Source organism: Dipteris shenzhenensis, chromosome 26, assembly GCF_047967505.1.
Source record: "Dipteris shenzhenensis isolate YYH24624 ecotype China chromosome 26, Dip_SZ_1.0, whole genome shotgun sequence".
Classification (NCBI taxonomy): Eukaryota; Viridiplantae; Streptophyta; class Polypodiopsida; order Gleicheniales; family Dipteridaceae; genus Dipteris; species Dipteris shenzhenensis.
Window position 1 is genome coordinate 438,203 of NC_141621.1, and position 16,154 is coordinate 454,356.

At 42.0% G+C, this 16,154-nt stretch overlaps 1 protein-coding gene across 2 annotated transcripts; it reads left to right on the top strand.

The window, feature by feature from the left end:
• The first annotated feature begins 241 nt into the window (after positions 1-241).
• On the top strand, positions 242-1,868 carry LOC147884506 (uncharacterized). Of its 2 annotated transcripts, XM_087397851.1 has the most exons (4): positions 242-304; positions 386-740; positions 829-1,016; positions 1,106-1,866. In XM_087397851.1, the coding sequence occupies exons 1-4, from the start codon at positions 299-301 to the stop codon at positions 1,472-1,474; spliced, it is 918 nt and encodes a 305-aa protein (XP_087253977.1). In that variant the 5' UTR covers positions 242-298; the 3' UTR covers positions 1,475-1,866. The 2 variants fall into 2 exon arrangements, with proteins under 2 accessions (XP_087253977.1, XP_087253978.1); XM_087397852.1 differs by lacking the exon at positions 242-304 and having other exon boundaries at positions 380-740; positions 1,106-1,868.
• Positions 1,869-16,154: the final 14,286 nt, after the last annotated feature.

A 16,154-nucleotide genomic window follows, 5' to 3' on the forward strand; every position in this document is an offset into this window, starting at 1 on the left:
TGGACACCTACCACTAAGGCTTAATGCCCTGTGGGCAGGCCAAAGAGGCAATCACAGACTGGTGGGGTTTCGATATTGGGATGGGGTCGAATTTGCAAAGAATAAAGGGTTTCGATATTGGGATGGGGTCGAATTTGCAAAGAATAAAGGCAGCAAAAGAATAGACGGGCACTCGCAGGTGGGATGGACCTCTTGGAAAAGAGCAGATTATTCGATACTTCCGCCCTGTATATATAGCATGTGCCGGTCCTCCTTGATATCATGTTAAGTTGCAGCGCTCGATATTGTATTTGAAAGCATGGCTGTGAGTCCCTGATCTAATTAATACAAGAAGCATGTTTCTGATCATATTAAGGTTATTGACGAATTGTGATCGGCCATGCAGGGTGGCATTTTTTCCAGAAGCTCCCGGGATATTAAGCTCGAAAAGGACGGAAAACTACTACAGGCCTTGTGCTTGACGTCTGATGGAGAATGGGTGCAATCGGAGCTTGACCTGAATTTCTACCTCGAGAACCGCGACGGCACTGTGCAGTTTTCAGGGAACATGCCTGGCAAGTTCCTTCTGTCGTGTGTGAATGTGAGGCTCACGGGTACCACCATAATGCAGGGATCGGCCAGGAGAATAAATGAGAGCTATGTGGACTTTGAGGTGGATCTGGACCGCAACGTCGCCAACATCGAAGGACGCCTCCTGTGGCTAGTCAATCCCCAGCAGCCATACGACTCACCAGAGAATGGTACAAATATTTACTGTCTGTGTGTGACAAATGTTTGTTTGATAAAGAGGGAGCTGGCCTAAAGGTAAAGGCGAAAAATGTCCTGTAGATGCGGCTGGTTTCGGTACCTACGATGCTTCGGACGACCCTCAAGTGCGTGACTATGCCAAGTCTCTTGAGCCAGCCCGCCCTAAGCGAGAGGTCACGATCACTCCGCCCACCAAAGATGACATTCAAGATATACAAAACCTTGTGCGTTTGTGGGACCTTGACAACATGGACCGCAACTTGGGACAGGTCAGCTAACAACGATGAAAGCAGTAAAAATGGTCACTTGAATTTGTGGTTTAACTTCTTTGTTGACGTTCGATGATGTTAATATACAGACCACAATGGTGGAATTTCCAAGTCGCCCACGCCCTCAGGATTATACTCCTCACCGCCAAGGCTGGAGGATTGACAACCAAGAGAATGGCTCCTTTCAAAGGAACAATCTCCAATACTACAGCCTAGCTGTGCAGAACGGGGCTGCTGTGTATGCTAGCGTGTTGGTGCCTGTCCGCTACAGGGTGGGGCGAACCCGCATACGCAACGCATTCTTACGCAGCATGGAGCAAGGACAAGTGGTTTCCATCGACCCTCCGCCCCCTGCACAGCGTCAACCTCCTCCACAAGATGACGTACGAGCTGAGAATGCCTTCGTGCAGTCTCTATCGTGGGTTGTGCTTGCAGGATTGGTACTTATGTGCTTATAGGTAGTTAAATTATACCTGCACCCTATTCAGCAGCTCGCTTCACGTGCATGTGAAAATAAGGTGTGGAAACATCAATAAGGGGGACCCGTATGATGTTCAATAAAATGAAGATATAGATATGGGAGTTGTTTGGTAACTAATATGCCATATTAATATCATGACACTTGTATACTACATGTCCCATGTGCTACTAGGCACTAACAATCTGTTTCTCTTAAAGTATTTCAACCTTACGGATCTGTATCATGTTCAATCAAATGAAGATATAGATATGGGAGTTGTTTGGTCATTAATATACCATATTAATATCATGACAATCAACACACATTTGGGGCTAGCCAATAGCATGCAACCATGAGTAAATCTCTTCCTTCTCTAGAGTTTGTGTGTATTTTTCATTGCATATAAGGAACAAGAACCTCTCATTTTACAAGGAGGGAGCAAGTCTACACCAACAACACTTGATAATGGAATGCAAATCACTGTTTTACGGAAAAGCCGCAAACAACGTCTAATCTAGTGAGAACTCCAGCAAACATAAATGTCTACTGAGGATGTAGCGGACCCGACTAGTGCATGGAGGTAGTGGTGCAAATATCAAGAGACCACCCGAGGGACAATGACCTACTACGCTACCAATCTACCAGTGCTCGAGGTCATGTGAGGTGCTATTCCTACTCGGACTAGCTAATCTAACGCGACCGGAGTGAACCTAAGCTACCCAACCTACCCAGCTATCTAAGACAAAGTCTTGAGAAGCTACTCCTATAAGTAAATCATCCAGAAACTGCATCCGGGCGCTAACTCACCTACGAGCTGTGAACTCGGCCGGCGGATCTACGCTACTCGGAATGGATTCCGGAAGGACTCTACTCCTAGAGCTAGGTCTCTAGACTAATCCTATCAAATCTGGTTGGAATCGGGTAACTCTACCGTGCTAAATCTGCTAAACACGCTTAAGAAATCTAATTAACCAACTAACAAATCTGCTAACAAAACATTAACAAATTTATAATGGAAAGCAAGAGCACGACACAAGGAAGAACCTCATTGGATCTATTTCCAAATCGGAGCACCGAGGCGACAATGGCAAGCTTCTAACCGCGTGAGCGCTCGTAGTCCACAATTTACTCTCTACACAAGACCTCCTTTACAAATGAGCATAAATTGAGTTATATAGGCCGGTCGGGCGCTCAACCCGAAATGAACCGACTCATAATCTGGTCATCTCCTATACATCTTGGAAGCATTATAGCCCCAGCTTGAATAAAATATTATAAATTAAGCCTATTGAGACCATTTCGGGATTTGCCGGATGCGAGGCTCGCAACATTAAAAATTTAAAATTCTCCCAAACTTCAGGCTTTGTCCAGCACTTGGGCAGTACTTTTAAGGGCAGTGCTCTGTTCTCGGAATATTCCTCCCCACCTAGTCTGCGCACGTCCTCGGACGTGTTGAAACGTTGTCGAGGATTTGGTGTGGGTGGTTGACCTTGATGCTTCAGGTGGTGTTGTGGCATATTGACGTTGATAGCCTTGTGGTCTTTTTTGGCAGAAGATTTCTTGACCTACATCTTACAATAGGAATTAAGAGCACATAAGCTTACATAGTTACAATCAAACACATGACCTAGATAGTTGGATTATTCTCCAAGAAAATTCTTGAGAGGTTGTGAGGATCTCCGCTTGGAGGTGTCATACAATGTCTTTGACATTTATCTACTTCTTCTTGAGTTGAGGTCAATTTTTGGACCTATTAAGCCTTCATGGGCTTTTTGATGTTTCATTTATTTGGATATTTACACACACGTATGGGGTTTAGATATTTGCATTACCCCTATCTATTGCGGATATTCTATGGGCATTAAAATATAAATCAAAGAAAAAGAAAACATTAATACCGAAAACAATGCCCTTAATAGATTTATTCATGAGTCCACATTTAGAATGCTTCCTCCCCACCTAGCCTGTGTTTACTCTGGCCAGATAGTTGTGCATGTGCATGGGATTAAACGATAAGTGTCTATGCACAACCTTGTGATGTGGCCCTATAGCATGATATCACAAAATATGCAATTAGAACAGCATGCTATGCTCGATGGGATTCATGAGTGATGTGCTCATGGGCATCTGATGGCGAGGTATTCTTCAAATGATTCTAGGAAGAAGGTGAGTTCAGGATCTTCTAGATGTGGTTCGACGTAGTGACTGCTTTCACCTTCCTTATGTAGAATCATAACTTCATAGCATACCTCGAAGATTTGAGATTCGTTGATAGCTTTCTTTCTCCACATGAGCCTTGTCGATGCCTGTGATGGCTCAGTTTGGCTTGACGGAAGATCCACTTGGGTGGATTTTCATAGCCAGATCCACTTGGGTTTGACTTGACGCTCCGATACTTGGGATATCTTTGGCTTCCACACCCAGTTAGATGTCTGCTTGGTTGCAACTTTTGATGGTGAAAGTTGTTTGGCAACTGCTGGCCTCGGTCTCCACACCCAATGATTTGTAACTTGTGGCTTGGATTGTCGGCGTGTAACCTGTTGTAGAGGCTTGGGCCTTTGTCTTTGAGCTAAGATGGGGATCCTAGCATTTGTTGGTGAGGCTTGGCTTCCTTTCGGGATCCACATCTGCTTGTTTCTTGCTTGTGCTTGAACCAACTTCTTTTGTACCCAGGTTTGGCGATATGTGGGCTTAGGAGAAGATGGTTTCTGAATGTGAGGGCACCGATTCTTGGAAGATCGCTTGTTATGCGTGCTTCGTTGCTTAGAAAATGGCCTTTTCCATTTGTTTCGAGCTTGTTGATGAGAAGGGGATTTCTTCCGTGTTGATTTGGGTACCAGATTCGTTTTGACTTTGAGTTTAGCATCTGCTTTGGTACCCAAATTTTGGCTATAGTCATTGATTTCCTCGTTTTTTGTTGCAAAGCAATTGTGGATGTTGGCTTGGATTTGGTATCTTTAAGAACCTGTTTCTTGGGCATCCAAACCTGTTTCCTGGTAGCTTTCCTTGCAGATTTTAAGATAGTAGTTGAAGATGTTGAAGGGATTTGGGCAGGCATGGTTGTTGGCTCCTGTGCTCTTTGTTTTCTTATCCATACCTATGTGTACTTCTAAGGCTTGGCGTATCTAAAGTTGGATGTAAATTGGTCGGTTCCTTCTTTTGTTTCAGATTCACATATGGTTGGAAGAAGGGCCAACTGTAACTCTTCTAGTTCATTGTCATCCTCTTCTTGTGATACCAGCAAAACTGATACTCATATTTGGGAGCAAAGTCCACAGAGGATATATGAGATCCAATGTTGAAATGAACTTTATCTTGCTTCCAGTCTAAGTGTACATTGTGCTTTTGTTGCCACACCTTTCCAAGGATAAGTTCGGCCACTGAGGTATGTGCAGGTAGAACATGAAACCTGTTGTTGTATTCAATGTCATTGATGGACATTGGTACATCTGCGTACCCCATTGTGTGAACCTTTTCACTTGATAAGTGTGTGAGTGTGACATTTGCTGGCACCATTTGAACTCCTCTCAATTTCTTGAACACTTCAAAGTTCATGGAGTTATAAGAAGTACTTGGATCCAGCAGTGCGTATTGAGACCTTTTCTTGAGCCAGCAATGTGTTTCCTTCTTCTCCTTTGCAGTATTCACCAACTTTGTTAATGGGAACCGGTTCAATCTCTCTGCTTTCTCGACATTCCACTTCTTTTGGTAAAGAAGGGATATCACACTGGATTCCCATTTTATCGAAGCTTTTCCCCACTTCATGCCACAATTTTGGCTTAACCTTCAAGAGATCTGCCAGCTTCAATGTACATTTGATAGGAGTTGTAAAAACAAGTTGCATTGATCGCCATTGTGAGGGAGGTTTTTTGATAATTGATGCATTTTCATAGCTATCTAGATATGAAGGTAAGGTTCTTAAAGTGGCAGCTTTGGAGCTTTCGGATTGATCGGAACCTATATCACCATATCTAGATGTTAATTCAACATCGATATTCTGCTCAATTGCATCAAATTCAAGAAACGGTGCGTTGTCAAGCGTTTGATCTTTTACATTCGCCTCACAAACCTCATTCCATAGTTCTTTGGGCCATCTTTCGTGTAATTCAGGCACTATGGATGGGTTTATCTTAGCCGTACTATCCACCCCAAGTGGTGGTACTTCTTTCGGTGTATCCTCCTTTGTTATTGATCATTCGGCATGTTGAATCTCAAACAAACTATTTCTTGGACTTGGCTCTAGTGGAGGACGTACCTGTGTCTTCTCTATCAAAGCTTGGATAGCTTTGATTAAGTGAGTGTACATCTCTAATCGTTGTTTCTCAAGAGTAGGGTCAGGACATGCCCTACATCTTTCTTCATGCATTTGGCCTGCTGGCTTCAATCTTGCCTCGAATGCTTCAAGAATTGCGTTTAAAGGTTCAAAAACCTTTTCCATAAGAACTGAACCACCTGATGAGTCATTTTGCTCCTTGGGCGATGGTTTAGACTAATTCTCTGGTAGACAGGGTTGAGCCTCTCGAGCTTTTTCTTTGCAGCTTCACTCGCCTCTTTTTCTCTTTGAATGCGGGCTTTGTGCCTAGCCTTTCTAGCTTTCCATGAGTTCCGTTTGCTCTTGGAAGACTGGCTTGCACTTTCCCGAGATTTGTTATCATTTTTGCTCTTATGTTCCTCTTGTTTTTGAGATTGTGCTCGAGTTATGACGTTGACTCTAACACTTTTTCTTCATGTTCAGAGGAACTGAGTGATGTTTTCAAGCCAATTGATGTGACTGATTTACCTTTTTGTCCAGGATTTCTAGGACAATCCGCAAACAAGTGCTTTATAGTACAATCCTCGCAAAAACCTCTTTGTACTTCTCCTCGAGGAATTTTATTGTTGGCAATGTATCTCAATGTGTTGGCATTGAAGCGATGTCGTTCATTTGAGCTAGAAGTTGTGGGTATTTCTACGATTGGAGCTTGAGATGATTTCCTTATGTCTCTTGGAAGTGGAACATCCGCTCTAACTTCCCTCATGTATGGCATTTGTGGCATATAGTAATCATCTCTATTTTGCATTTGTACACTTCTAGGCTACGAGCTTGTGGATGCCTAGGCATTGGTTGTGGCACATGATACAGCTCGGAGGAATGTATAGGCCAATAATGGTTATGTGCATGAGACATCGGCCTATAGTTTCCACTCAACTGTTGGTGGTCCATACTATGCTGACCTTGCCAAACAGTTTGCGATTGACTACGCTGAGTTGATTCACGTGTGGATTCCATCATCTTTTGGATTATCAAGTCGCCTAGAATCTCTACATCGGTCTGAGCATTTATGCGCTCATCACACAACTTTGGTTGGCTAGTGGACGTAGTTTCCAGACTCACCTCATGGTCTTGATATGAATATATTTTCCACTAGGTTCACAACGTCTTGGATGCATTGGTCCAATGTCAAGCATCGCTTTGTGTATACATCCTTATTCAGGTGTTTATTGGTCAACCCATCTAAGAATATTGATACTAAATGCTCTTGGGTTGGATGTTCAGCTCTAGGACATCTTGTAATATATGTTCGCAAGCTTTAAGCAGCATCCTTGACTGATTCATTGACCCGTTGTTTGAACTGATGAATCGAGCTTAACGTATCATTCTTAATACCTCGTTCGGTAAATTCAACAAGAAATGCATCTAACAGGGTATTAATATCTTGAAATTTAGCTCGGTGTAAGGTTTGGAACCACGAAAGTGCTCTGCCTTCGAGGGTTAGCCCAAATCCTTCAAATTGGGTACGGAAATCTGTGATTTCCTCTGCTTGCAATACGCGTTTGAACAATATTACATGCTCGTGTGGGTCCTCAGTTTCATTGAACGTTTTCTTGATCCACTTTTTCAACTGTGATGGATACACATGCTTAGGATTAGCATATAATATCGGTGCACTCACCATTGGTTGGTACTCAGCTGTGTGAGCCATGGGGTTTGGGTGGTGTGGTTGGATTTTTTCTTGATCCACTTTTTCAACTGTGATGGATGCACATGCTTAGGATTAGCATATAATATCGGTGCACTCACCATTGGTTGGTACTCAGCTGTGTGAGCCATGGGGTTTGGGTGGTGTGGTTGGATTTGCCCTTGGTTGGCTTGATAACCACCACCATTCTCAACATGAGTTTCACTTCTTGGCATGTTACATGAAGTACTGGCATCTTCTTGTGGTGTGTTTGCCATCAATGCTCCCAGAATTTGTTCATTTGGGAGTTCCTTGATCCGGCTATTTTCATTTAATTCCTCAGTCCGCTCTGGATTCTCTAACATCATTCGTTTTTGAGATTCCTCATGCGTCAGCCATTCGCTAATTGGCACCCCTTGATATGTGTATCGGTCCGCCTCTTGTTGCGAGATCATATGATACATTTGACCATACACATCGACCATCCAGAATTCAATAACATCCTGCCCGTTTTGTTTGACCATCACATACACGGTTTGATTGGACTCGCTCTCATCGGTCACTGGATTTTGCATTTTATAGTAGACCGTGTATCCATCCTCATCCTGATAAAATAGGCCAATTGTTTTATCATCAATTGGTATGCGGTTCACACTTTGGAACGAATTTGCCACTCGGTATTTGCTAGGATTTGACATCGGTCGCAAATTTTGCTCAGTAGAATACACTAGGTCGTTCACAATCCTGCCTAATGCATCTACCTCAAGTGGATTAGCGGTGAGTAGGTACATGGTTCCATTGAAATCAATGTACCAGTCATCACAGTATACCAGTTGCGGCATGTAAATCAGAGGGTTTGGATGTGATTCAATGCATACAGCATGCTGCCCTAGGTGATCTAAGTAAATTTTGGCTCCGTAAGCATTTTTGAATTCAAATTGCAACCACAATTCGACATTTGTTGCGTAGTTTGGCCTATCAAATTGAATTTGTCTTTCATTTGCATATGGATAGAGCGTTATAGGCATTTGATGCGCTCTCTCGTATGCCAGATCGTAATTGTACTTTGCCCATGCCCCTTGAGTCATTGGCAATGCCACTATTCCAGTTGCGTTCACTTCTGTCGGCTCATTGTGTGCCCCTTCAAATTGCGCGGCCAAATTCTGTCCAAAATTGTCCCTTTTGCCCGAATTAGATTGATTGCGTGTGAACGCGGCTTAATTTGTCCAAATGGAGCAAATTTTGCTACGCACAGGTTCTAGGCAATGTTTTAGGCCACTGTGACTCAAATTCGGATTTGAAACCAATTTGTTTGACCTATTTGTGACCCGCTTTTGATTTGGAGCTCAAATTTGGTCTGTGCCAAATTTTATCGAGAATTTGCGTGCACTTTTTGATGATTATCCATCCCTTGCATAACGGTTTATGCACATAGGAACTCTATATGCAATGGGATTGGCCTCCTGCTCACAGTTGCAGTGTGTGTATGCGTGGAGATGTGTGTATGTGGGTGCATGTTTACACAGGTGTGTGGGTGCATGTGTGTATGGATGTTTGTATGCAAAGACATGTGTGTGTGGGTACGTGTATGTATGGGTGTATGTGCATGTGTACCAGTGCTCGGAAAAAGCCTAGGTATAGTGTGATCCCACCTTCAAATTTTGAAATATACCTCTTGAAATAAAATTTGAAGGTGAGAATACCTACAGATCTTGGAAATTTTAGTGTATTAAATACCTTTAAATTTTGGCAAGGAACCTCCTATTTTTCCCACTTAAAGGTTTTCCAAGTATTTGAAAAAATATTCATTTCGGGCCCTGGTGTGCATGTGTGTGTAAATGTACGTGTGTATGTGTGGAGATGTGTGTATGTGGGTGCGTGTTTATGTTCAATCCCCTGCACGATTCCTCCTGTGAGTCGCCTTATACGCAACTGCTTATACGCTTCTGGCCACTCTTAATCTCTTACGTGTCCATACAAGTTGGCCGGCCATTAGGTTAAGTGAATCCTCCCCGGTGTGTGCATGTGTTTGCATGCGTATATACGTGTGTGTGCATGGGTGTGCATGTGAGTGCGTATGTATGCACGTGTGTGTTATATGGTGTGTGTGTGTGTGTGCTTTTTTTTAAAAAAAAAGGTGTGCAAGGGGGTGGGTCAAGCCAAACGATCGGCGGCCGTTTGTGAAACGGCCGCGGTCGTTTGGTATAATGGCCGTGTGGCCTTGAAACAAGGGGGAAGGGGTTTAAGCCAAACGGCCGGCGATCGTTTGTGAAACGGCCGCAGCCGTTTGGTTTAATGGCCGTGAGCCGGTAGACGACGGGGAGCCGACGGGGTCGCGTAGGGGGGTGACGGGGAGCAGGACCCGGCCCTATTCAAAATGGCTGCGCCGGCCACGAGACGGCTGCGCAAGATTGCCCTAACGGCCGTGCCGGCGCTCTTCTCAAACAACGGTCGGCAGCCGTTATCTATAACGGCCGCGCTACGCCTGTTTTAACAACGGCCGCCCCTCGTGAATTTAAAAACGATCGTTCACACGAGCTCTCTAACGGCCGCCCACGAATTTGCTAACGTCCGCCCAAGAGAATTATAAAACGGTCGTTCACGGGTGAGTTCTTTAACGGCAGCCCACGGGCAATTTTTTTAACGGCCACCTACGAATTTTATAACGACCGCCCACGGGAGATACAAACACGGCCGCAAGCAAGGGATGAAAATGTGTGTGTGTATGTGTGTGTGGCCTTGCATGCGTGTGTAGTGTGTGTATGTATGCGTATTGTGTGTGGGTGTCCCGAAAAATGTGTGTGTGTGCCGGAAGCTCGTCAAAAGGCCGCGCCGTCCTTTTTTTGAATTTTACACTAAAATGTTCAAAATTTGCCGGTTTTTCAATGGACGAGCTTGAAAATCAGAGGGAGAAAATGTGTGTGTGTGTGTGTAAAATGGTGTGTGTGAAGGGTGCTTGTGTATGTGTGCGTGTAGTGTGTGTATGTATATGTGTAGTGTGCGTGTGTTGAGTGTGTGTAGGTATGTGTTGTATGTGTGTATGTTTGTGTGTATGTATGAGTGAGTGTGCATAGTGTGTGTATGTGTATGTGGGTAGTGGGTGTGTGCGTGTGTACGACCTGGAAGGTGCTTAATTCTGTGACTATGCCTACCTGGATTCTTCCCGACTGGATTACTCCATGCTAGAAGGAAAATTTGCTGCTGCTTCTTGTGTCCTATATGTATCTAGCTCGGAAACACATTCTAATCTTTGGCAGACAGCTTTGCTTGTCAAGCTTTGGATCAATGCAGTTTAATCTTTTTTTTGAAAAGCCTCAAGCAATGTACATTCAGAGTTTTGCAAGTGAAGCAATGTGTAGTGTGTGTACGAAATGTCTGGGTGGGATGCATGTGATGTGGGTGAATGCAGAATGCGTCCCTCTTCAAATATGTCAAGCACTACATGGCATGTATGATACAAAAGCATGCCATGTGAGTGAAACTCAAGTTCTACGCTAATTTCTAAGCTACGAACTGAAAAATACGTAAAAAATCGTAAAACCAAAGTAAAAAAATAGAATCTAATCTACGCAAGCCAGCAGAACCGACACGCATACCATGCTGACTCCACCTAAGCAGAAACATGCATCGTACATGCCTAATCCATCCTACGGAAAACACAAGAGGTATGTAGCTCTGTCGGAAATCCTGTGAGTGCTGAGGTGAGGTCTCGAACGAGAAAATGCTAACTACAGGTCAAATGCCTGGTACTAGTTCAGGCAATCGTCCCCGACAACGGTGCCAATGTTTTATGGGAAAGTCGTAAACGACGTCTAATCTAGCGAGAACTCCAGCAAACATAAATATCTACTGAGGACTAGCCGACCCGACTAGTGCATGGAGGCAGTGGTGCAAGTGTCAAGAGACCACCCGAGGGACAATGACCTGCTACACTATCAATCTACCAGTGCTCGAGGTCATGTGAGCTGCCATTCCTACTCGGACTAGCTAATCTAACGCGGCCGAAGTGAACCTAAGCTACCCAACCTACCCAGCTATCTAAGACAAAGTCCTGAGAAGCTACTCCTACAAGTAAATCATCGAGAAACTGCATCCGAGCGCTAACTCACCTACGAGCTGTGAACTCGACCCCGGCGGGTCTACGCTACTCGTCGCGGAATGGTGGACTATGGAAGGAGTCTACTCCTAGAGCTAGGCCTCTAGACTAATCCTATCAAATCTAGTCGGAATCGGGTAACACCGTGCTAAATCTGCTAAATACACTTAAGAAATCTAATTAACCAACTAACAAATCTGCTAACAAAACATTAACAAATTTATAATGGAAAGCAAGAGTACGATACAAGGAAGAACCTCATTTGATCTGTTTCCAAATCGGAGCATCGAGGTGACAATGACAAGCGTCTGACCGCGTGAGCACTCGTAGTCCGCAATTTACTCTCTACACAAGACCTCCTTTACAAATGAGCATAAATTGAGTTATATAGGCCGGTCGGGCGCTCAACCCGAAATGAACCGACTCATAATCTAGTCATCTCCTATACATATTGGAAGCATTATAGTCCCGGCTTGAATAAAATATTATTAATTAAGCCTATGGGGACCATTCGGGATTTGCCGGGTGCGGGGCCCGCAACATAAAAAAGTTAAAATTCTCCCAACTTCAGGGGCACTTTTTCCAGCACTTGGACAGCACTTTTAAGGGCAGTGCTCTGTTCTCGAAACACTCACATAAATGCTTACTCTGTATTAGTTTTCATATTAGAGACCCAGTGTCATATGATAACTAAACTTCGTTCCATTTTTGACAGCACTAGCCATCACACTAGGGGAGATATTGGTTGTTACCTCCGAAGCCATGCTTGAACTAGTATGTGATAAATAGTCAAGTACCTCTTCCACAATACAATCTAACAAAGGGAGCTAATTGACACTCTCCTCAGTAGATGCCAAAATAATATTATCTCTCTGAATTTTTCTACTTGTATTGTAATGGTTTCCTCACCGTTAGATCATAAAATCAATTACCAAGCACAAAAGTTACCTGAATATTAGGCTTGTGATCCTTCAGTTTAGATTCCACTAAGTATGCACAGCCACACAAGTATAGAATCAAGTTTAGTGGCTCATAAATTTGCTGTGCTAGGCATTGTTTTCTCTTACCCTAGTTAGCAACTAATTTGTGTAATATATATATATATTTCCATGGAATTTGTATTCGTGGAGTCTATGGGTTGTACTTCCTTTGAAATCACACTAGTTGGCTTTCCACTAGGTTCAAATTAAATAGACTAAAATGTTTGCCTAAGTAACTTATCCCACTCCACTCTTGTCCAAGCACTTTTCTAGACTTATTTATGCTCTTCCTCACCCTTGATTTCACACAAATCTTATTCAACTTATCAATTTTCTCTCTCGTGCATCACAATGTAGCAGATTAGTTGCATCGCAATGTAGTAGATTAGGTGCATCGCAATGTAGCAAATTAGGTGCATCGCAATGTAGCAGAGAGGTGCATTGCAATGTAGCAGATTAGGTGCATCATGATGTAGCAGAGAGGCACATTGCGATGTAGCAGATTAGGTTCATCGTGATGTAGCAGATTAGGTAATCGCAATGTAGCAGAGAGGTGCATCACAATGTAGCAGATTTGAAGATTCTCAATTGAATGTGTGCATGTAATAGCTTTCAATTCTGGTCACATGCTAGCTAATGGTCCTTATTCACACTTCACTTAAGATTCACTACATTGTGATGTAGTGAATTCAGCTACATCATGATGAGGTAAATCCAGCTGCATCGTAATGTAGTCCAGAGGTGTGCATCACAATGTAGTCCAAAGGTATGCATCATGGAGATCAAACCAGAGTCAGTTTTCCAAACTGTTTCTACCAGAGGTTCAATGATTCAAGGGCATCCCAATGATGTGGAAACTTAACAATTTGAACTTCAACTAGTTGATCAAAACACACTTGGTGTGAATATGAAGCCTCTTCATTTTTGCTTATTTGACTTCTTATGATTCTTTATGATCCTAATCTATCCTATCTATGCTAAAAAATAAAAATAACACAACAAAAATGCTCCTTGAGCTATTTGAGTTGATGTTTAGGATGTCCCAAGAGTGTTTCTACACTCCCATGCATCAGACATGCCACTAAATCCCATGTATCTTGCATATGACAATCACCCAACCAAAGGTGATTTGGGAAACAGGGGATGTATGTATAGACTTAAAAGTCCCATCCAAAATGGAATCATATGCAAGACACTTAGGAATAAAGGAACCTTTGACATTTAATAATGACTATTTGACCTTTAACACGATATTTGACATTTGACATTCATAATGAGAAAAGAATTCATACAACGCTTTTACATACAAGCAGTGATAATTACAAGAAAATCTTTCCATGCCAAAAATTGAGTGGCCTTGTAGGAATGTCCATAGACAACTTGCATCCAACCCGCCTACTGAAGGAAGAGGAAGAGCTCTTACCCGCATCCATACAAATAGACAAACCAAAAGTTAGCCCGAATGCGTATCACAGGCGTCAATGCCCTCCTCACTTGTTATCGATGTCACCATCAGAGATGGTGGATAACAAGTAATCTATGATATTATTTCGAGTGTATAAGTGTAAAATTATATAGACGTATAAGTAGAGAAGCATATGCATGTAGAAATGTATAAATGTATACATGTAAAAGCCTCAAAGTATAGAAGTGTAGATGTATGTTTATATACACACATGCAGAAGTGTGGAAGTAGAGAAGTGTAACGATGTATATACATTTAGAACTGGATAAGTGGAGAAATTGTAGAAGTGTAGAAGTGGAGAAGTGGAGAAGTGGAGAAGTGTTCCATTGGTCTTGAGGGAGATTGAAGAAGAAACTTCACCGTCGATGAGATTGTGCAGTCATTCCTCCCATTAACTCTTGTATGTGATGATAAGAATAATGCAAAAATGAGGGCTCATAGACCCTTTATATATGTTTTTAGAGTGTGGGTCGGCCATATTTGACTACTATAAAAAAAAATATATATTTTTTTATTTTTGAAAAAACATATGTATATATATATATTTGTATATGTATATATGTTTTTTATGTGTGTATAAATGTATATATTAAGTGATATGCATGTATGTATGTATGTATGTATGTACGTATGTATGTATGTACGTACGTACGTACATACGTATGTATATATGTATGTATGTATGTATGTATGTATATATGTATGTATGTATGAAATACGTACATACGTACATACGTATGTATGTATGTATGTATGTATGTACGTACGTACGTATGTACGTATGTACGTATGTATGTATGTATGTGTGTGTGTGTATGTATGTATGTATGTATGTATGTATGTATGTATATATATAGCCGCAAAAACGGAGACTGAAACGCATCCGAAACGAATTTTTGCCCGTAATAAAAATATAGCCCAAAGGGCTGTAAGACAGATCTGCTACCTCAAAGCCTATGAAGGTAGCACCCACTTTTGTACACTTGGTAAAACAAGCCATGTAATACTGGTAGGATAGTAAGATGGTTCATTATCTTACTAGAATTTGGTTTCATGATAGTAGTCAAAAAAGGGACTAGTCATCATCAATGAACAGATCATTTGTCTCACATCACTAATGGAGAAGCTCATGCTGGTGTAGATGATGACCAACTAGATGCCTATCTATTTAATATAGAAATGATTCCTAAAGTGTTCGAAGAATATCATTCCTCTCTTAACTTTTGGAAAAAAGTCTTGCTTGAAAGGAATCTTGTAGATATAGCCAAGATTATTGAGTTATCATCACCTTATCAATCAATCACAGGAAGACTGTACAAACAAGGTAGCGATGGAATTTTGCAATTGTGCATAGAGCCTTACGAGAAAATCTCATATCTCACCGAAGCCCATATTGGCTTTTGTGTGGATGGCACTTTGGAAGACCTCAAATTGAGTGCCAAGTCAAACGAATGGGTATATATTGACCAACTATGTCTTGAGATGTTTATGGATTTATTTCCAATTGTGCATAGTGCTAGGCAAAAAATAGTCTAGATTCTCCTTTTTTCATATGCTATCACGCATCGGAATGGGGTAGATATATAATTGATTATCTTTACAATCAAAAGATTTTAGAAGATATACCAAGGGCACATCAAAAGCCCATCAAAGTTGAAGCTAACTCATATGTGCTAATAGAGGGACAACTCTATAAGTGATGGCCTAACAATAATCTTTGGATATGTGCTTCTGAGAATGAATACATTTCTATATTGAGCAAGTACATAAAGGATTGGTAGGAGGCCATTTCTCAACAGAGACAACTACTAAATGTGCTCTAGTAGTAGCTAGTATTTGGTGTCCTATCATATTCTGAGACGCTAAGGCTTATGTTAAAACATGTGATGAATGCTAATGAACTAAGCCTATAACCATGAAAGATAACATGCCACTCAAACCAATGATGGGAGCACATGCTTTTGCAAAATGGGGCATTGACTTTGTTGGACCAATCAAACCCCCTGTGCATTTCACATACATCCAATATATCATAGTGGCATTAAATTATCTCATGAATTGGACTCAAGTACAAGCCACTACAGAGGCAGACACATGTACCATTGCTAAGTTCTTATATGAGCAAATATTCACATGATTTGGATTACCCATAGAGATTGTAAGTGATTGTGGCACACACTTTCTAAATCAAGTCATTG

What these genes read in the sequence shown, in the direction of transcription:
- LOC147884506 (XM_087397851.1), top strand. An exon ending in ATACGACTCACCAGAGAATG is followed by an intron (nt 741 to 828) that starts GTACAAATATTT and finishes AATGTCCTGTAG; the next exon opens with ATGCGGCTGGTTTCGGTACC. An exon ending in TGGACCGCAACTTGGGACAG is followed by an intron (nt 1,017 to 1,105) that starts GTCAGCTAACAA and finishes GTTAATATACAG; the next exon opens with ACCACAATGGTGGAATTTCC.